General features: G+C 37.6%; 1 protein-coding gene across 4 annotated transcripts in view; it reads right to left on the minus strand.

Annotated features, from left to right (window-relative positions):
- The window catches only part of dync1i2a (dynein, cytoplasmic 1, intermediate chain 2a), a 32,600-nt gene extending 9,753 nt beyond the window's left edge, over nucleotides 1-22,847 (minus strand). For 2 of the 4 annotated variants that reach the window (XM_066641351.1, XM_066641350.1), the window contains exons 1-10: nucleotides 22,696-22,847; nucleotides 18,001-18,112; nucleotides 14,835-14,949; nucleotides 13,973-14,063; nucleotides 12,593-12,646; nucleotides 11,637-11,752; nucleotides 5,286-5,372; nucleotides 5,027-5,189; nucleotides 4,708-4,807; nucleotides 916-1,041 (exon numbers count right to left, since the gene is read on the minus strand). In XM_066641351.1, the coding sequence (XP_066497448.1) occupies nucleotides 916-1,041; nucleotides 4,708-4,807; nucleotides 5,027-5,189; nucleotides 5,286-5,372; nucleotides 11,637-11,752; nucleotides 12,593-12,646; nucleotides 13,973-14,063; nucleotides 14,835-14,949; nucleotides 18,001-18,108 (960 nt within the window). In that variant the 5' untranslated portion in view covers nucleotides 18,109-18,112; nucleotides 22,696-22,847. The remainder of the gene's footprint in view (nucleotides 1-915; nucleotides 1,042-4,707; nucleotides 4,808-5,026; nucleotides 5,190-5,285; nucleotides 5,373-11,636; nucleotides 11,753-12,592; nucleotides 12,647-13,972; nucleotides 14,064-14,834; nucleotides 14,950-18,000; nucleotides 18,113-22,695) is intronic. The other 2 variants (XM_066641353.1, XM_066641352.1) reach the window with 1 other exon arrangement.
- Nucleotides 22,848-23,065: the final 218 nt, after the last annotated feature.

The following is a 23,065-nucleotide window of genomic DNA, read 5'->3' on the forward strand; positions in this document are numbered from 1 at the left end:
TACAGCCAATGGAAATCTCAATGTAGACATGCCTTTACAATATTTAGATGCACTTCTGTAGTTCACAATCAATCAGAAATCAAATTATTAAAAAAAATATTTCAACTACATTAAATAAGATTTATCTCTTATTCTGGATTTTGTATATTTCACTAAACATAGGCCCTATATAAGGGTCCACAATTTGACTGTATTTACTGCTAATAATGTAAATGGTGTCACACTATTTAAAAACACTTTTCTGTGAATACTAGGGAAAATTTATATGTTGAAAATGTACCGTGACCAAATGATGATTCCTCAGAAAGAAAGAATAAGCTTGTTTCACTGGATTTAGGGGAATGCATTATCAGGAATTTTGTAAAGGACCATACTCATTTGTCAAAAACTTAAATTACATGATACATATGTTGTAAGATACTGTCTTGAAGCCATGCTTTTTTGGCATACTGCCCAGCTCAAGTCCTAAAATACTGCTGCTATTTCTACAAAGAAAAAGTATTAAAAGTTAATTTCATAACTTCTTTATAAACTAAATATATACAAATAAATTACAATTAGCAGAAAAAAACACTTGATTTACAGTGCTTTGTGTTTTTTTGTGTGTAAGTGCGTGTGTGTGGGTGTCTGAGTGAGTGACAGAGGAGAATACCAGCTTGATGGAAACACCAGCTTGGTTTAATCATAATGAAATTGGTGCAGGACAGTAGACAGTTAAACAATCAGAAAAAACAACCATCCGTGTGTGAGTGAGAGAGCATGGAATAGACAGAGTAATAGTGAGAAAGGGAGCCTATTTATGTGAGGCTGTTTTCAGAGGGCTGTGTTTGTCTGGATGTGTGTGTTATTTGTTTGGGTGTGTATGGTGGTATTCGTGAGGTGTTGATTTTCGAGGGTGGGTGCTTCCTCCTGTACCTGGCAGTGAAAGACATACTCAGGCGTAGTTTTCTTATACTTCATGTTCCAGACCAGGGCCACTCCATCAGGCTCATGAGGAGCCTCCTCGTTGTTGTTGTAAGAAGCAACCAGCAGCTCAGGATACTGCAGATAGAGAAAAATGTTACAACTTACATCAAACATACACACAATATATAATTCACTGCTCCACTTCCCTCCTACTGGACGTGTGTGTATATATATATGTGAGAGAGAGAGAGACAGAGAGAAAGACAGACAGACAATGCCATGCGGAACACGTCACCACCTTGTTCAACAAGATTTATTACAGGGAAACTTTTCTCACCAGCAGTGAAGGTGAAGAGAGTGTAGCGTGAGGCAGTGTAAGTCAGCAGACTACTAAATGAGGTGAGAGAAAAGCATGGCGGAGCTGCAGAACTGCTGTGGAACACTGCCCCTGGCTACTGCTCAGACATGTTTTACTTTTTACAACTTGTTGAAGGATTCCTATTTACAAAGCTGTTCTCTGAAAGCGAATAAATGTGGAATACATGCCCCTGTTGACTAAAACTATGTACAAGGAGGAATTCACAAGCTATATTGATTAGGTTTTAATTGAAATGCACTAATCAAGTATTTTTATTGTTTTTGTGCCTTTTCCAAATTTAAGAACAATATTTTCCCTATAAATGAACACTACACAAAATTTGGTATTTTTGCACCTTCCCCTACAGTTGCAGAGAGTAATTCACTTTTACATCAGTGCCCTGAAATTTGGTTAAAGGGGTGGGGGGTCTTCAGACACCCAGTATGTAAGAGTTTAATATAAATCAGACCAGAAATGTTCATTTTAGAAATACAACTAGGAGTAAAATGTGCTCACCTCTGGCTGTCCTAATTCAAAGACATGAGTTTATGAAGAAAACACAATTGCAGAGAAACAGACACAAAGGTCTGGAAAAATCTGTGTGACAAATTAGCTTTTGATGCTCAACCAATGCCAGAAGTCATTTAAGCCTTATATATCACAATGTAGAGCAGCATATGGAGAAACTTAATCATTCCACCTCAGCCATGATTTGCCAAAGCACAGATTTCAGCCTCTGGAGGAACCACTGCTGCTAAAACAATAATAAATGTCTGTTTAGATTGTATACATCTGCTGAGGGAAGCGAAATTGAGAAAGCAGCAGAACACATTGAGCCGATTATGCATAACTAGATGCAATGCCTCCAAGCTTCAGAGCAGGCTTCTGTTTCTGACGGAGCAAAAAGTAATTTTCATTACATAATAAGCAAAGAAATGTGACATTTATTTTCAAGTTCAAATCTGTGGGTTGGAAAGCAATATAATAAACCTAAAATACGTTAGGAGGCTATATTACACCCAAAACTCTTATGACAGGACCAAAAAAGCAGATTTTTTTTTTTTGCAGGATAAAAAAATATATTAATTTAACAGCAACTAACATTTATACTCAGGGCAATGTATTTCATGGCATCAAAATCTATAATGTGTCAGTGGAGACTTCAATGCCAAAAAACAGATTTAATATTTATGCCAGTGTCTCATATAATAACACATAGTGAGGTAACTGGTAATGACTCTTTGAGCAGGGAAAAGTGTGTTGTGTATTAAAGGTGCAGAATTAGAATGGGATACAAATGTTAAGTGTCAATAGTAAATAATGCTGAAGGGCTCAAATAAAAAACACACATAAATGTAGCCTCATTTTTTCTGCAATGTATATTTAAAAATGGTGCGCCGGGACCCATTGCAATACAATTTTCCATCCAGAGTTGAAAATAAAAATGGTCTCATACTACTGTCTTCTTAAAGTACTGTTTTTCTCTGGTGGTCAGTTCCAATACTGCGCACACTGCACTGGATTCCTGTAGGTGTGTGCATGCATTAGATTCAAAAATCCAATCTTAGTCTAAAGACAAAAATTAACTAGCTTCCAGACAAAATGTATTGAAACTTGGTCAGGTTATGCACTAAGATTTAAAGTACAGCTTGCCTTAAACCACTATTCCTCAAGTGTAATAAACACAAATATCAAGTCCCATCTGTTTTGCCACCTGAGTGGAATAAGACACTGGCTGTGCTTTATGAAGCATTTAGGCTTACATAAACACTAATCTATAAAACCACGTTTTCTGAAAAGTTGGGACAATGGGAAAAACATGAAAAAAAAAGAATGCTATGATGTGCAAATAATTTAAACCCCATATTTAACTGAAAACAGTACAAAGATATTACTGTAAATGTTGAAACAGAGAAATTCTTTTTTTTTTTAATATATGCCCATTTTGAACGTGATGCTAGCAAGATGTCACATAAAAATCAGTAAACAGGGGTATGTTTACCACTGTTTAGCATCACCTCTTCTTTTAACTACTATCTGTATGTGTCTGGGAACTGAGGAGACCAGTCGCTGTAGTTTTAAAGGTGAAATATTAATCTTGGATCTTTTTCAGTTCTTAATGCTCTAAATGTTTTCAGTGGATCTGAATTGGTTTAGCACTTCTGCATGAATTACAGCAGCATTATCCTGTAAATACAGAGAACGTGGATTGGCATTGTCATGCTAAAGTATTCAAGGCCTTCCCAAAGTCTGGATGGCTGCATGTTTCTCCAAAACCTGCACGTATAATTCAGCATTTATGATGTCTTCACAGATGTGCAAGTCGCCCCTGGCCATGTGCAGTACTACACCCATACTATCACAAATGCTTAATTTGGAACTGTGCATTTATAACAAGTTGGATTGTGCCTTTCCCCTTTAGAAGGATGCAGCATCCAGAATTTCAAATTTTGACTTGCTGGACCACACTTTTCCACTTCACCTCAGTCCATTTTAAATGAGTTTGGGCCCAGAGGTGGCAGACATTCAGGATCTTGTTTATATGCAGTTTTATTTGCATGATAGTGTTTTAACTTGCATTTGTGGATGCAGCAACAGTGTTCCCAAACAATGGTTTTCCAAAGTGTTTCTGAGGCTAAAGCAGTGATTTCCACAGAATCGTGTCTGTTTTTAATGCAGTGTCATCAGAGGCCTCAAAGATAACAGCCAGCTGGTATTGGTTTTGGGCCTTGTCCTTTGGATAAAAAGGTTTTTCCAGATTCTCTGAAATGTTCAATGATATTGTGTAGTGTAGATGAAGAAAAACCCAGATTCTTTGCTATTTTATACTAAGAAACATGATTCTGGAATTATTTCATTTGCACATCTTTATTTTGGAAAGATTTAGCTTCTCTGAGATGCTCTTTTGAAGCCTGATCATGTTAAAGACTTGTGTTTTTTTTTTGTTCTTTTGTAGCATTTACTTGTTTATAGTGATTTGTGGTCCTTGTCCCACCTGTTTTTGAATTGCATTACTGACATCAAATTCAAAATGGGCATAGGCTTAGTCTGAATTCTTGTCCTTGAATAATTTTCTATTAAACATATGCTTTAAATACTGGGCACATCATTGCATTCTGCATTTATTTATTTTTCCATATTTTTAAAAATTTATTTTACAATTAATTTAAAATTTGTAATACAACTGAAATGTCTTTTATTGCACCTATGCTATAATCCTATTTATATTTCCTTGTTCTATGTATCAGCACTGATTCAGGTTTTACACTGAACTTATTCTATGTCCCATTTTATTTTTGCTCTTTCTTGGTATCTGCCTTTACCTGGTCAGTACTTCAGTCCAAAGATATTTCAATCAGAATAGACGACAAAGACCTTTTGTAAGTTGCTCTATTTAAGGGCATCTGCTACATGTCATAAACAAAAATGTAATTGTCATTTACCTGGGGAGACCAATCCAAGCAGGTCACAACTCTGTGCTTAGACCAGCGCTCATCTGTGAACTGCCTATTCAGAGACAGCTTTGCTCCAGCCTGCATCTCACTTCATGACAATAAAACATGCATGTAAACCTGGGTTAGTCATTTCTAGTAGTAAATAATGGACTGCTATAATTGCCTGTCATTTAGTGCAAGATACTACATTGTTTCTTTCACAGAAATAAGCCTATTTTGTCAGTTCTATTAAAAAAAACCAACCCTAAGAATAAATAATAAAATATTTTAAAAAGAAAAATACATAAACCAAACCTGAATTACTTACCCTTCCTTTTCCTCCAAGTCTCGGCCACTGTAGTCAAAGAAAACATCCACATGTTCAGAGAGTGCTCTTTCAATGATGCGTGTACTGTGGTCAAAAAAGTCCATGAACTCCTCAGAGTGCAAGATCTGCAGCTTCTCTTCCTCAGTTAACTCATGAGGAGGTGCTAGAGAGGAGAAAGACCAAATCAAATGAGATAATTTAATTTAAAAAGATGTACAAAAGTGATTCAAACAAACAAAACATGTACATTTAGGATTACCTTCTTCATCTGGCTTCTGAACCTGAGTCTCTTTCTCCTTCTCTATTACTTGCTCTGCAGGAGCTAGCTCCTCTTCTTCCTCTTCCTCTGTAGAGCACATCATGTCATTATAAGAAAAAGCCACAAAATCAAATACACATTCTTTCGGATATAACATTGTACAAACATATTTCCCAAAGTTTTTTTTTTCTTGAACAAGAACGATCACTCTGGGATCAGTAAAGTTTCTATCTATTAACTTAGGCCCAGTGTTTAATTTGTCGTATGAATTTCTTCTTGTGCATCAGTTACACCATGTTTTACACCCACGTGTGTATGCCTGACCTTTCCCATCTCATCAAATTTTTAATGATCTGCAAGCACTGAATTCTAAATTTGTTTATATTTACAAATATAGAATCAAGACAAAAAAATTTTTTTTAAAACAAACAAAAATACATTCACATACATTTATTTATAAAAATAGAAAAAAAAATTACTTCAATGTATTCATGTTGTTATTCAACATATGTGATAGGAATTATAGTCCTATTTAGCTGGTTTCATAGCTAGGCAGCCTGCCATCACCATTTCACTCTTTCGAATGCCGCTTTTCTTAGCATTAGAAACTAAGGCAAGTTAGGACACAGCCAGGGTCCTCGCCCCCCACGGCCTGCCAATTAATGAGACAACTATTCAACAGGGAGTACACTTGTTAGCACTGCTATATACTCTCTCCTTTCTAATACATGTATATATGCACTGACAAGCATACATGCGCGCGTGTGCACACACACACAGGGCAGGAGGGCGGGCAGCAGGTGCCCTAAACCTATCCCATTGGCCGGACCAGCTGACGGGTTGGGTGTGAGGCAGATGGCTCTAGTGGGATTGTGTGTGTGAGAGAGGTGGCATAGAGATGGCACTGAGGCTTTCTGCCTGACTGCTTCTTCTCAACACACTTGCCGGAACCACAACGCTGTGCAATTACCCACACAGCAGGGGGTCCGACGACTGCTATTCAAACTGTGAAGATGTACAACAAAATACAGCTTGTGGCCCTGACCAGCTGGCAAGCCACACACTGTTCAAACAAAACGTCCAGCATTTCTCCGACGCATGTACACATCCTAATAATATGAAACAAATCTACATCTTATTGTAAGCTCAAGAAAAAATTGTTAACATATCAATTGTACATCAATGCACAAAGTGAAAGTAAATTATACAGAAAAATTAGCCAAATTTTAAATGCTTCACACAGGGTTAAACTGTCCTCCCTGGAGAAAATCAAAATGATAATGTCATCTGTCAGATCTTCCATTATAAATGTCCTCATTCTGTTCTGAGACAGGATTCTGGGGGGAGGAAAAGGGAAGGGTAGGGACAGAGGGAAAAAAGGATGGGAGGAAGATGAGGGATTGTTCTGATGAGTTTACAGAGTTGCGCTGATGACACAGGCCATCTCAATGCGTTAGGCCCTTAGGGAAGGATAGAGGAGAGAAGGTTAAAATCTTTCCTTTCAAGGGCCTCAATCAGGCTCAGAGGAAAACAGTAATCAGTGTCTTTCAGTCCGGGGCCTGAGCGCATGCCGTAGCCCTTTCTCTGCCAGCCAGGACCAAGCAATCAACCTGCCAGGCATTAGCAGTGGAAAGACAATCTGAAAATAAAGGGTATAATGCACCTGCCAGCCAAAATGGCCATTTGGAGAAAAGCTAGTGATCCTGGTGACCCCACAGGGGTAAGAGGGGGAGCGGTGGAACATAGAAAGAGAGAGAGACAGAGAGAGAGAGAGAGACAGAGACAGAGAGACAGACAGAGAGAGAGACAAACAAAGGGGGGGTGGAATTCACCCTGATGGCAGATCCCCTTCCCCATCGACACCTCATCTCAAAGCAGGCCAATTATTGCTTTTGTATCATTTAAGGAATAAAAGCTTTGGGGGCGAGTGGAAGGGGGAGCTGGGGGACACAGCGAGTAATCACCAGCTTTTGTGGAAGGACAATATATTAATGCAAACGCACCATGGGTCCAGAGGTTGTTCGAGAACAAGACTAATGCCCTTTGATCTCCAGTGCAGGTGCATGGGGTCTGTGTGCAACAGAGAGAGAGGGAGGACACTAAAAATCCTGACTTCCACATTTCGACTAAGGGGACTAAGCAAACAAACCTCAACTCTCAGCACTGAGCTCCTGAATTGGATTTCAGCATTCCGTTTATAGTGTGATGATTAATTGTGCAGGGCTTGTGTGGATGGGTTTTACTATTGAAAAAGGACACAAAGAAGTAGGCTGGAAACACTTCTGGACCACTTTAAGCAGAGAAAACAGAGCTTCATATAATCAGTAAATAAAATATTCTCAAATGATTTTATTTACCCTTGTGAATCCAATAAGAGGAATTAAAAATGTTTTTCAACATTTTTTGGCAATTTATAGAACAAAACAAAGAATGCAAGATCAGATACATACTCATAACATAGGCCTAGTTGTTTGAAACAATTAATTCTCCTGGTCTTGAAATTCAAAGGAGTTATGGTATTATATATTTGAAAATAAAAAAGTTCAATTTACTTAAAACTGAAGATCAAAGAAATCACCCATAGGCACTAGAAAAGTAACTTCCAGCCTATTACAAAATAGTAATTTTTTTCAAATATACTAGAAAAAAAATAATTGTTTTGCAGTTGCCAGCATGCTTAACCCAAATATTTTTAAAAAATATTTCAGTATGATTCTAAAACTCTACATATCTCTGAATCAGCCTTGCTTAATTAATGACTTGCTGCTGACCATTGATTCAGCACGTTTAGCTGTACTAATGTTATCTGACCTTTTGATCATTTGATGACGTTGTTCTTATTAAACGCCTTGAGGACATGGTTGGCCTAGACTGGTTTTAATCTTATTTAACTGATAGGATTAACTGATAGTTAACATAAGAAATAATTTTTCATCCATTGCTACTATTGGTTCCAGTGTTCCAAAAAGTTCCTATCTAGGGACAATCCTCACCCCCTCCAGGGTGTGCTCCTGCCTTGCGGCCAGTGATTCTGGGTAGGCTCGGGACCCACAGTGAAATCACACTTCACTATTTTATGTCTCCTGTCATCCTAGAAACTGGTAAGAATGTATAATATGAGTTATATTGAACCCCAACTGTTAATTAAAATGTGTTTTAAGTTAATTTTACATAGTGACAAAGTGGTTAGCAACTTTAGTCAAGATTTTTTATGTGCTTACATATTACTCCCTGAGGGGTGCATGCAACACATTATTCATTTTTCATGATTGATTAAATACATGTCTTTAAGAGGGATAAAATTCATGTAAATGATAAATTCAGGCTCAGACAATAGGTTAAATTTCGAAAGGCAGGCGGTTTTGTGGTTGTGGCAATTGAGTGCTGGGTTAAGGGCGCCTGAGTTTAGAGAGAGGCTCTCCATATGAGAGGCCTCTCACATGCCCCGGTGATTAAAATAAAGAAGTACTCCTCCACCCCAGAGAGGATGATTAAAACAATCACCTTTAATTAAAGTTCATATTCACAGAGAAACCATTTCAGTCTCAGATGGTTCTGAAATCTTTGGCAAGACATTATTGGTTTTTTACCTGCAACAGAGCCTGGGGATGCCAGTTCAGTAATTAGACAGTACTGTTACATGGTGCCCAGACGACGCCAGTTTGCCACTACATTCACTGAAATACTGGTTGCTTTACAGCTCTTTTAAAGATCTCAGAGACAAGCATGAAAGATGTATATAAGTCAATAATGAGATAAAAAAAAATTCATTTCCTTATGAAAAATCTATTCCATACACAAAGGAAATGAGATCTTTGAATTCAATATGTGGACCTTCACAACATGGCCAGCATCCCTTAAATCACATCTAACAATTTTGCCTTTAGATTTTTTCAAGATGACAAGTACAATGCAGCCGAAAGGCTGAAGAAAGGACACTGAATTTGAATGGTACAAATCAAGGACTCCAAATCAGCGTGTGTGTCAACCCAAGCTGCAAGCAGCCAAGTCTCTGTGTACAGCACAGTGAATCTCCATGCACTCTTCTGTACCGTACCACCCGCTGACCTTCAGAGAGCGGACCCCTCACTGCCTCCACGACAAATCACTCAATCAGAGAGAGAGAGAGAGAGAGAGAGAGAGACTGACTGAGTGGCAGGGACGAGAGGCGTGAAAGCCTCCCAATGTCACCCAGTGTGTTTTGTTATGTGCCTGCATGGTGAAGGAGAAGAAGACAGGCGAAAGCGAAAGAGTTGATGAAATGATTACATAGTGGCGGCAGGGCTGGTGGAAGGAGAGGTGGAGGGGGATGTTGGTGTGGTGTTGTCTGCAGATATCAGCCCGGTTAAACACACTTATGATGCCATGGAGAGAGGTCTTACACTTTAACAGGACAGGGGAGGAGAGACAGAGAGAGAGGAGCAAAGAGAGAGAGAGAGAGAGGCAGAGAGACAAGTCTGTAATGTTAACAGGGTTCTTTTCATCTTTTAATGTTCAGATAAAATCAATCATTACCTGATTCTGTATGCCAGATTTCGCATCAGTAATTAAGTGACAGCAAATATATTACATAGATATAACATATGTTTAATTAGCCACTGGTATTAATTCAGTTCAACTAAATTCAATAAGCTTTACTGGCACGACCATATTCTGTTGATTAACCGTAGGATTTATATATCATTTCCAAAGTCAATGTAGCCGGAATGGAGGCCATAAAAAAGTCTTGGTAACGAATAAGAAAGCTATCTGAGGAACTTTGAACACACCCCCCCAGAGCAATTACTGTCCCCAGACCCCCACCTTCTGACATGTGCTTGACATGAGGACCTAGAGATCACACAGAAGCCAAACAGTAAATGAAGCTTTTTGAAGACATGCACAGTGTTCTACATAAAAGCCAGAAGCAGCAATTACATACATTTTGACATGCTTCACATGCATTAGCAGGGCATGGCACACATCTTAATATCATCCTTCAATCTTCTTACAATTTCCTGTTCCCTTACTCCCAGTCCCTCACTCTCTCTCTATATATATCTTTCACATCATGCCTTTTCCCCTTCTTCTCCTAAATGCAAATGGGCCCCAAAATAGGGGTACACCAGCTGTAAAAATTTGTGTCTATGTGTATGAGTCTATGTGTATGTCTTTTCTCTCCTTCTTATGTTTCTTGAGGCCCTGCAATTTTCCCCTACCTTTCATCTGTATTCTCACTTCACTCAGAACATTTTCAAAGCAAGTTCACTCACACACACAGTTACATCTGACATGCCCTGTTATCGGCATATCATTGCTGTCCAATTAAAAACATGTATCTCCATTTTTGTGGATTTGTTTTAGCTTACTAAATCATTTGAACACAGCGGCTGTCCTTCATATTTCATGATGAATGGACCAATGTAAAAGCTCAAATAATTTTACATTGACTTAAATTGAAAATTAAGGTTTTTTTTATTCCCCTGTACAATTTTTGGAGATCTATGTTTTTAACTGGACAGTGAGAATACATCATCACTTGGTAAACAGTGACCAGTATACAAAACATGTCAGAATATGTATTTTAAGAAAATTTCTAACAAGATGTAGACATAAGACATAACCTAAGGTTTAAAATAGTCAATGGTTGTTGATACAAACCTCATATTTAGTTGAAATTTTCATTTTCCCCAGTTTATAGAGATTGCCAAACAGTCCATTCTGAATTCACTATTTTGTTAGGTCACAAATATGCATTTACACACCTCAACCTATTCAGCTTACAGCAGTGTAGACCCTCCCTTTCATAGAGAATTATAAATAGTGTGTGTCAGCATGGAAATGAGGCAAAACCATGGCTGCCAATCATAACATCCATTTACATATACCTGTAAAAGAACTTGTAGTAAAAACAATAAAACACAGTAAAACATAAACATGTAAATATGAACACGACCATTCCCGTTGATACATTTCAACTGATTTTCAAAAGAAAATTCAAAAATCAATAAACACATAGAATGAGACCTTTAAATAATACCGGTCAACTGCTTTTTGTTTTTTTTTTCATTTTTCAGTGTTGACCTACTGTGTCTGTTCCAATTTATCAACCTTCAAAAACGCATGCTGTGTACTAAGATGTTAAATATTTAGCTAAACTATTTCCCTAACACAAAGGCAAAATCAAAAATTCATGTGGAGTCAAAAATGATGTACAAAGGAATATGAGGAATGTCTGGAAAAGTCATCTGCAGCAGCAACTATGGGCCAACTATAAAAAGGACTAAATGTGATAATCTTAAAACCAAAATGCAGCAGTATTGTGAGTTGCAAGGGCAGAGAGCTGAAAGCATTTGCATGGCCTGCACTCACCCTCTTTCTGCTCACTCATGGTGGGCGTCTGAGTCTCCTTGGTGTAAGACACCACCTCTTTGGGAGGGAAGTCCACCTGGGTCACCTTCGCCATGCCCAGCTTCACTGGGCCTCTCCTGTTGTGGAAGAAACACACAGACACAAATACATATATCAGGAAATAGCCAGCAATGTAAAATCTAAGAGGCACAGTGGCAAAGACATTCCCATTCACACACATTTTACTAAAAAGGATTATGGCATCAAGGTTTATTTTGGGAAACATGAATTAAACCCAATATAAGATTGAAAAGCACAATTAGTCAAGTCTGTTAAATCAATGGTTTTATTCATCATTAATTAATAAAAAAATAATAATGATAATAAGTCTGAAAATACACCTGTCGTCAGCCATCCATAATGATAAGTATCATGAGTGAGATGAATACAAATAATGCAGCCTTCAGTAACAGCCAGTACTGATTGAATATTTTATCGTTAAAAATGTACTCTTCGGTAAAGTGATAAATTTACCTGGAACATTTCAGTTGAGACAGTCAACTAAAAGTACACTGCTAATAATGATTACTCAAAAACTACATAATATATAAATACAAAAATCTTTAAACTCTTTAAAGAAAATGTAACTAAAGTAGAACAATTAGCTGTTTATTTGATTTTCATATACTAATATTTACTTTACGTTTACTTACTTGCTTTACGTTACTTTACTTTTGCATAAGCAAGTAACTGCAGAACTTAAGGCCAGTTCTGTTAGAATCCAGATCAGATTTGTTATTGTCAACCTTCTTGTATCCAATCTACTATTAGCAATTGGCATCAACACTTGGTATTGGTCCTATTTCTAAATGTATTCATAAAATATAGTAAATGAGTTAACGCTTATAATTCAGGTACTGGGTAATGAAATGAGAAAGGAATAGAGAAAGCACAAGAAAAGGCAGAGGATGCAGTACCCCAGCTCAGAGTGAAGCAGTAGTGTAGAAGGATCAGAGTCCCAGTGCAGAGTCCTGTTAGTGTCACAGCAACAAGCCAACGTTAGAGTAAGAGAGAGAGAGAGAGAATATGAAAAGTGGTTATTAGAAATTATTTGCATGATTAGAAGAATGTTGCAAACTGATCTTACAAAGGAACTCTCTAACGTTAGTTAGAAAGCAGAGATAAGTCTTTACATCCATTTAGCAGGAGGCTACAACAATGTATAATATTACCTGCAACAAAAAGAATCAAATGTCATAAGATCTTGGTCACAGCCATTAAGAGCTGGGCATTCATCGTAAAGTGTGGTACCGCTAAAAGCAGATTATCTCAGGTACAGAACAAATCTCTGTGTGAATCATGATAGACAGGAGAATGCCCATTATGCCTCCTCCCTCAGAGCCAACATGGGAGACAACGTGTCTAGAGGCTAGCAGCGTCACCAAGATTCCTCCATGACTAAGATGTGAGCAGGAGCTCTCGGTGTGACTGTGTGCGCCAGAGTACGCCCTGGGAGGGTGTGCATGAGCCCTTGTGGATGTGTGAGCGTATATATGTAGTTAGAAAAATGACCTCCATGTGTGTAGGAAGCGGTGGTGCAGCAGAGGGAAATGAGTACACACGGAGGGCCTCAGGCTGGATACAACCCCCTTGGGTTGTGTGTGTGTGTGTGTGTTTGTAAGGGGTTAGAGTTACCACTGGAGCCAAAACTCCAATCAGGGGTTAAACAGTCCCCCAGGCAGCTCAGAACCAATCAGATTTCGAGTTCACCTAGTTCCACTAACCAAAGCTGGCATTTAGTTTCTGATCCTTCAAAACCAAACTTTATTGCCCTGTCACTTGTTTTTACAGAGGAAACATTTTGTCATTACAATGCACATATCTATATTATCTGATTTATATATAGAACAATTTATTTTCTTTTAAATTTTGGACCAAAATAATATATCTCTTGAAAGTAAACAATGGTTACACTAAAATCACATCCAATGTTAATCCAAACATAGACTAAAGTTGATTATGATGATTGATGTCATGCTGTCAAAACTATGTAGTTTACCTGACAGAAAGAAATAATTACTATTCACACCAGGGGTTTTCCTACGACGCATAAGTTATTTTTGAGGTAAAGCAGCTAATAGCATGGATCTCAGAAGAGAAACTAGGTACTTGTTTCAACCTGTGCATACAACCACAAATAAAGCTTTTAAACAACATAAACATTTAGCCTTTGGTGCACAGACAGTCTGTCTGTCGCTCATGCAATCCCACAATCACAAACCTCTTCAGCACAAACAATTACAGACCAGACTGCAGAGAGAAGCCGAATGTGAGAGATTGAGAGATAGATAGAATACCTGGGTCCTGTGGCACCATCGCCTGAGTCCTGGCTACCTGCCTCACTTGGGGACCCCAAAGACTTAGCAGTAGGTGACATGGGTGCTGGAACTGAAGAGAATGCAGAAAACCATGCCCAAAATTAAAGAATGACACTCAAAGCTGTGCCAAATACCTTTCACACAATATAATGTTCCACGTTTGTAAAACAATTAAAACAATTTTAATATTGTTTATCACTAATTTAAATATTCAGTGTCTGACTTAGATACACATGAAACATGAAAATTTGTTTAAACATGCAGAACTTAATGTAAAAAAGATCTGTGAGCATATCTGTTTCAATGTTTGTGAAGTCAATGCAATTATCATTCCAGATAATTATTACTCATATGCATCAATTACAACATGTAACTGTAGAAATGTATCCTGTATTAAGGTTTCTGAACTGGAACAAATGAATGCATTTTACTGAATGCTACTATAGTGAGAGTACCACCTACTTTCACAGAAAAAATAAAACAAACGCCACACAATAAAGCTCAGCCTAGAGCGCTTCTGCCCCCATGTGTTTGTTTTGTGAACTGCATTGATAATTTATAACATGCGCTTTTTTACAGCTCCCTGACGTTTTTTAACCTTAATTATGATCTTCGTATGCAGAACCATCCTACAAGGGCAGCAATCATGAGAGAAAACTTGTAAAGGTAAAGTTATTAGCCAAAACTCTACCCATTTAAGCACAGATAGTTTAAGTATACAGATTGTTATGTGGAATCCAGCATTCAGGTGACTTACCCACATAAGGTTGGTCCAACGTTTGGACCAAATTTTGGTCATAGGTTTAAAAATAAAAAGAAATTTTATGAGATGTAGTCTTACCCACGGAGACATCAGGTGTGATTCCCATGCTCTGCAGCAGTGCTTCAGCCTCCCTCCTCTTCTTCTCCAGGTCAGAGTCATCCTGCAGTGTTGCAGGTTCTTTCAGGTGCTCTGCCTAAAAGATGGATACAAACATTCACAACTCATGAGTTTTATTTTCCAGATTATATGAAAAAGCTAAGACAGTCACAATTATTGGATTATAACATAATATTAATAATTAATTTGATTACAGTCATTCAATATAAAGAGCACTATAAAGCAGTGGTCAGTAGACAAAACACAAGGGGGTGCTATTAGCACTCAAAGTACTTACAAAACATGTGGATATGGTATTTTGAGTTATATATCCTTGTAGGACATCATGTTAACCCCTACAAAAGTATGACTTTCACAGTTGTCATTGAGTGCATTTACATGCATTTAATAACGCAAACATAATCAGATTTCTACAGTTATATGATTACTCAAGCACACTGCTTTTTTAGACTTGTTCAAGAAATTGAAACTGGATTTTGGCTCAGTTATCGGATTTCTCAATCAGTGCCTGTACACTGAAAGATCACTGGATTAGGAACAACTATTTTGTATCAACGCTTAATGTCAATTTTATCAGCTCAACTGATCATACAGAAGCACTTATTAAAAACTTTTAAATAACAGACTGTTGTGCACATGTTTCTCATAATACTTTGATCCCCCGTTCACCCTGCTTTTCAGTGGTGAGGACCCTCACAGGACTACCACAGAGCAGGTATGATTCTGGTTGTGAAATATTCTCAGCCCTGCAGAGACACTGATGTATGTGGTGGTGATGTTTTTGTGCATGTTGTGTTGGTATGAGTGCATCAGACACAGCAAGTCTGCTAGAGTCTTTAAAGCACTCAGTGCACATATCAAAAAGTTGATACTGTATTTAAAATTCGAGTAGCACAGCTGTGTCCGATCCTCAGAAACGCTGTACTACTGACAGCAGAATGCTGACTGTTCAGAGTTGATCCATAGCTCTGCACTCATCCGCCATGACCGCTAAAGGCTGTACTTTCACTTTCAGTGTCCGTTAATGAGGCAGAAGCAGCTAAAGGTAGACTCCAGACATAAGGTGTACTTCAATCTTATGTGGAAAATTTTGTGGGCATTGCACCTAGGGTGTAGAATTAGCACAGATCTCTCAACATCTCATTAACCTAGATGTGCAGGAAGGGTTAGATCGCGTTCTCTACTCGAGTCCTACCTCACCGTAACACATATGGCCAGTGTGATTGGCTGTGCCTTTCCCTGCTGTTTGGTTGTTAGCAGCACCAAAACTTTCCAGTCATATGCGAGGTTTACTGTGCAAAACTCAGGTGCAACACATGGGTGTCAAAAGTCAGTCATTAGTTTAATAGTAAATAATTCATGAATTGATATTCAGAAGAGTTTAAAAGCATATAGAATAACACAAGCAGTATATCGGTTTATCACAGAGCAAAGAGAGAAAATAAATAAATAAATAAAACAGACATGGAGGGTCCCACCCATGTAAAGTGCAAATCCACACCCTTCCTATGTAACATTTATCCCTTAAAATTACAGCTTCAAAACAATTGTAATACATCACTGACCTGCAATTGAGAGAAGGGAGCCTCTGTTGTTGCTACTCTGGGCTCAACACTGCAGAAATTGCACTATGCATCTTATGGAGGAGGGTAGGAAACCCCCTCCCTCCCCATTGATTTCAGTACATTGCTGTATATATGAATTACAGTAGGTGGAGACCCAGGAGCAAAAACCTGAAATCTAACCTAGTGTTCCTTTAAAAACCAACTTGACTCTTAGCAGTTGTGATCTACTGAATAAATTAAATACACCTTGTGTAAAGTGATGAGAGCAGAGCCACACGGTTTTTGGAAGCTGTCTTTGCCCACACACGGCTTCACGTTTTGTTTTGTTTTGTTTTGTTCTTTGGGAGAGCTGAGAGGACTGATATCAGTCTTTCCTGTACATTTCAAATGGAAATCATACAACAGCAATACAAAGCAGCATGACTGTCTTTAAAATAATGCTCATTGCTTTCATGTTTGGCGTTGTGCAAACATTTGAGGTGACCCACCCAAACACCACTGTGCATCTGAAATAATGGATGTGCCCATATGTAGAATAAAAGCTCTGCTTTGATTAAATAAACAATTTTTATGTTTTATAACATGTCTTAAAAATTTAGGGCAATTCCATCATATTAAGTGTTCCTTTTAAGAAGGGTAGCATTATATAAGATTGTAAATCATTTTTTAACAAACCCCATGGCAGGAGATTTATGTCACATATTTCTGTGTGATTATTGGCTTGCTGAAAAGTAGAAATCCAATTATTACTCGTGTAAACCTGGTGTTTTCCCATTATCTGATACACAAGTGCATGTAAAAACACTTGTTAATTTCATACACCTACTCCCTTTTATATATCTAAAATGAACATGAATGAGATCTACTAATTTAAAAGATTTCAAATACTGAATTTCTGGTTAAAACATTTATTCAAAACATCACAAAAGATGTAAATCATTCAAAATCCACCTACCAGTTAAGTGAATATAGGAAGATATTAGATCATTAGTAATAACAATATAAACAGGTTCTCAACAATAAAATGCTTTACACTGTTTTACAATATAAATTAACTAAATAAATTTCATGTTAATAATTATTACAAAAAATTGGTAAGCAACATAGCACCCCTGCTTTCAGGCTCTTGCAGCTACTCCTAATGCAACAAACAAAAACAAACCCTGCCTGAGCAAAATTACACACAAGAACACAGCCTCTTCCCCTCTATCTCACACACCCATGTGACAGCACATGAGACAAAGACTACACTGTACAGCTGGGGCACACTGGAGATTTTTTGACTTTTAATATGTCCACATTCACACGATAACTTAGGAATGTTCTAGATTTTTTTTATGTTTACAACTACAGTTGTGTGTTTTTTGTAATCACTATAGTAAAACAAATATCTGGAATAAATTATTTAGCTAGCCTGCAGTTACTGACTGCATTACAGTATTAGGTGTATTACATATGGCTATGTCTACACCTCCACAGACTGTGTAAAGGGAATTTTATCTACAATGCAAACATGTTTTTTGGGCTGTGTAAATAAAATACATGAAAATTAGAATATTTACCTCTTTCTTCTTACGTTCCTCTTCTTTTCTCTTCTTCTCTTCTCTGATTTGTGCAAGGCGCTGCTTCTTTCTTTCTAACTCAGCCTTCAGCTCACTCTTGTCTGACATGATGCTTCAGAAAATGAAAAAGTCATGAACTGGTTTTACTAAATTTGCATTAATCATTACATAGTACTTCAATAATGAGCTAAACATTCATCTGTTTATATAATAATAACAATACTACAGCAAGCAGTTATAGTAAGTGAAGCTAGCCCATTTAGAAATATAACACATTTATTCAGACTTCTGTCCTTTGACAAACACTACCGCAGCATGTGGTGCAAGATTGCCAGAGTCAGCAAGAGTATCTTCCCACAGGCCATTAGACTGCTCGACTCTGTTAAACACACAGGCCTATGAGGCACATCTTCTGTCTTTAATGCTGCTACTTCTTGTGCAATAATCTCAACGCTTGAGCACTTTATCACTATTCTGCAGTATTTACACTGCCTATTACACTGTGCAATAATACCATCACTTGAAAAATATCCAACATTTTCTACACCAAGTGTAATATTTTTGCGTTTTGTAAAGTGCACATTTGTTTATATTCTTCTCTTTACGTTTAGGCCTCATCTGTACTAATATGTGATTATGTCTGTGTTTTTGTTTACATTTGAACATCAGAGCCTACTGTTTTTTGGTTTCAGCAGGGAACAAATTTTTTTGGTTTGCGAACCAGTCTGTGAAGGTGGAAATGCACTGAATCGTTCTAAATTCATTTCATGAATTGGAATGTGAAATATGGCTGAACTAGCAACAGATGGTGTAGTAGCGCCACCTTAAGTTCTCTCTGTGAAATATGGCTGAACTAACAGTATCTATTTATGTGCGTTTCAAAATTAAGAGTCAGTAAGCGAAAATGCCTCTTCTAGGCCGTCCCGGTAGGTGGACTGGCAAATATTTGATAATTTTAAATTTGATGCCAGCAATATGCAGTAATCCATGCAGAATGTTGATTGGCACTGTCTTGCTAAAATAAGCAAGCCTTCCCTGAAAAATATATATCTTCATTTTTGTGGATTTTAAGTTTTCTACCTCATTTGAACACAGCAGCCCTTAAGATTGTGCCACATTGTCATGATGAATAGACCAATAGAAATGCTCAAAATGTACTTGGAATAAAACTTTTATTTTGACTTTCACTGAAACTTAAGAAGGTATTTCCTTTCTCCTGTAAAGTTGCTATTTTAGAGATGTTTTTCAATGGACAGTGACAATATATTGTTCAGCATTAATGGTACCTGCAAAAGCATACTTTACATTCAGAAACATAACTTTTGAATTGTTGGAGATTTTGCTTGTGCAGTATTTATTTAATATATTTACTTCTAAAAAGACTCAGCCCATTTTAAATACAACCATGTCACTGCCAATAAACAATGTTCTTTTCTTTTGTAGAATTACACACCTGCACCAGTCTTTTTTATCCAGTCGAAGCTTTTTTAGTAACATGTTGCTGGCATCAAATTCAAAATAAAATAATAATTTCTCAATGTAAACATATTGCCTTTGTTATTTATTCATTATCTGTAAGTGCTTATCCAGTTCAGGGTCGCGGTGGGTCCAGAGCCTACCTGGAATCATTGGGCGCAAGGCGGGAATACACCCTGGAGGGGGCGCCAGTCCTTCACAGGGCAACACAGATACACACACACACATTCACAGACACTTGAGTCGCCAATCCACCTACCAACGTGTGTTTTTGGACTATGGGAGGAAACTAGAGGAAACCCACGCGGACACAGGGAGAACACACCAACTCCTCACAGACAGTCACCCGGAGCAGGAATCGAACCCACAACCTCCAGGTCCCTAGAGCTGTGTGACTGCGACACTACCTGCTGCGCCAGCGTGCCGCCTATTGCCTTTGTTATGTTTTCAACAAATATATGATTTAAATGTTTTGCATATTATTGCATTCTGGTTTAATTTATATTTTTACTGAAATTTAGTGTCTCAAATATTTTTTAGAAATGGGTTTTGTACAAATTTGGGGTTTCTACAAGATTTAGAAATCATGAATAGGGCGGCACAGTGGCGCATCAGGTAGTGGCACAGACACACTGTTTTGGATTTGAGTCCTGCTCAGCACACGTTGGTAGGTGAATTGGCGACTCAAAAGTGTCTGTAGGTGTGAGTGTGTGTGTTGCCCTGTGAAAGACTGGCGACCCCTCCAGGGTGTGTTCCCGCCTTGCACCCAGTGATTCCGGGTAGGCTCCGGACCAACCGTGACCCTGAATTGGATAAGCGGTTTCTATAAGAAACTCATACAACAGCAAAATTATTCATTTGGTCTAATCACACTGCAACTCAATGTAATCGGAGCACTGTAAAGAAAGATTAATAATAGTGCAGCAATACTGCAAAATGTTAAAGAAGTAACACTAATACCCATCCTATATCATTATTTAGTATTATCATGATAAGTGTATTTAGTGTGATCATTTGTGCATATAGATCAATTGTCCTATGATGTGTACAGCTCACAAAGCAAAGCAGTCTGGAGTTCCAAAGAAAAACATATAGAAGAGTTAAAGTACTGAAGTCAGTACTTCACAAACCTTATCCATGCTTATCATTAGCAATAAAGCAAATAGAATTTATTCGTTTATTTTTAAGATCCTATCTAAATTGCTGTTATTCTTCCTGAGTGTTGGCTGGTGGGGTATATTTTAGGATAAATAGATATATAGAATAGAATATACAAAATCTATATCTAAACTAATATACCAGATGTAAGTGGTTTTGCTGCCTTATTAAAGAAAGAAAAAATGTTAAAGACCCCCTCCAGTGAAAATCAAGTTTTTAACCTTGTAAACATGTCCATGTGGTGTTGTTAATATGCTAGAAGGCCTATCACATGCAAATCAACAGCAGATTCTGTAGCTGAGTATTTTCATTTTGAACTGCAGTGTTCCACAGTCTCAGATTAGGCAAATACAGACTGCCATAGTTTATTACATTATAAGATAACCTATTGTATTAAAAAAGGAAGGAGGGGAGAGGAGAGAGAGAGAGAGAGAGAGAGAGAGAGCGAGAGAGAGCGAGAGAGAATGATCAAAAGGCATCTGACAAGATTAAAACAATCTAGTTGGAATAAACTTGAATTTTTTTTATCCTGAAGTGTTGAATCTGGATTTTGTAATCCAATCTAATCTCTAATCTGGATTGAATGCTATAATTGGGTTGTTCAAAACTTTTATAAGAATTTTTGGACAGTTTTGATACCACGCAACTGGATTATCATTACCCTACTTTTAGAGGTGCATTCAAGCAGGATTAACACAGTTGAGGACACATTTGGTACAGAATTTAATTGGAAATAAACCTGTGTTCTGCAAAAGTGATTTCAAAGCACTCACACTCAAACATATTAACTACTTTAAAAAAAAACTCTTTTTAAAACATGTTGGCAAGAGTAAGAAACAATTATGAACGAAGAATTCTGAGTTAAACCTTTATTTCTCTAGTCATCATTGATATTTTAGTAATTTCAGACATGCATGTAGCTCAGAGTTTTTCAGACAAAATTGTGACTATAAAAAGGCAGACAATTAAAATAAAAGTGAAGATAGGATGTAAATCGTCCATTTTAATCATAATTAAAGTGTGGAGATGGAGAATAAAGGAAACAATTTGCTCTCTTAAAATGCTTGATTTTATCATTGTATTTTTCATTAAAAAATAAAATAAAATAAAAGTTATTTGTCCAACAGATGGCAATATTGAGGAGTATTAAATCACAAAAAATCCAGATATAGAAATCCTTATCCTGAGATATCTGGACCAGCTTAATCCCATCTGATTAGGGGACTTGATTATCAAGACAATTTGGATCAAGATTAAAAGTTTTGAAAAACCGGCTCCTGCAGGAGACATTCACACTGACGGCAGATCCCCTCATCGACCCCTCATCTGATTGCAGGCCAATATTTGATTTTGTATCATTTATATCATTGTTGAAAATTAGATTTTCTTCACTTTTCTGTATTACATTTAGTCTTTTTTTTTACAAGGATCTATTGTCATTTAATTAAATGTATTCAATTTTGTCTTTGAAAAAACTGATTATCATAAAAATAATTATACCGTTTCACAAAGAGCTGCACAAGTTTACCCGAGGGCTTGAGGTTATCGTTGTCTGTCAGCTGTTCAGTTATGAGTCACATTATCTAAAAAAAACTATGGCTGTAATATATAATGAACACTGGACCTTTAGGAGCAGTTTTAGCAAGTGTACGTTATTTTGCCGTCTGTAGAAGCCACTCGCTTCAGCCTGAGAGAGACTTATCCTACAGCGCTAATGTTAATGCTTCTGGGTGGAGCCCGAGAGAAGAGTCCAGTCAAAGAGAACAACCAACACAGCGGTCAGTTTAATGCACTGGACTCTGAAGTCTTTAAAGGGAGACAGAGATGCTGGGTAAATAAGGCACACAACACATAACAACAAACTGTGACCTATTTAAACTAACTAAAGAAAACTATCCTCCCAACTCATAATAATAATAACCCCAGTCTCAGATGCTAGCCTCGCCCTGCGCTAATACAACCCACTGCGGTTCACGCACACAGTTCCATCTTCGCAGCATGTGAAATTTATAGCAATAATTCTGTAAGTCTCAAGCAGCGGTTAAACAGACAGAAACTCACCCGTTCCTCGCGCTTTTCTTTAGGATGTCTCCACAAACCGCTGTTGTTGGCACTAACCGCTGAAGCCGTTTCCTGCTGCTCGCGCTATGACGAGTAACGGCTGCTGAGGAGGACCAAACTGCAGCGAGCCGCAGGAATAAGGGTCTGTCCCAAACGGCACTATTCGCACTACAAAGTGCACTAAGCGAGTAATGAGTTTCTTTCTTATACACACAAATAGTACAAGGTGTGCGCAGCAGAGAATTCCACAGCTAAATCCAAACTATGTTTTTGTTGACCCATTTTGTAGAGTTTGTGTTCATGGACCAGTATGGTATTTCCTAGTGCACTGTGAAGGGAGTATGGCTCATTTGAGTTTGGGATTTAAAGG

This window comes from Hoplias malabaricus, chromosome 12 (genome assembly GCF_029633855.1).
Source record: "Hoplias malabaricus isolate fHopMal1 chromosome 12, fHopMal1.hap1, whole genome shotgun sequence".
Taxonomy (NCBI): Eukaryota; Metazoa; Chordata; class Actinopteri; order Characiformes; family Erythrinidae; genus Hoplias; species Hoplias malabaricus.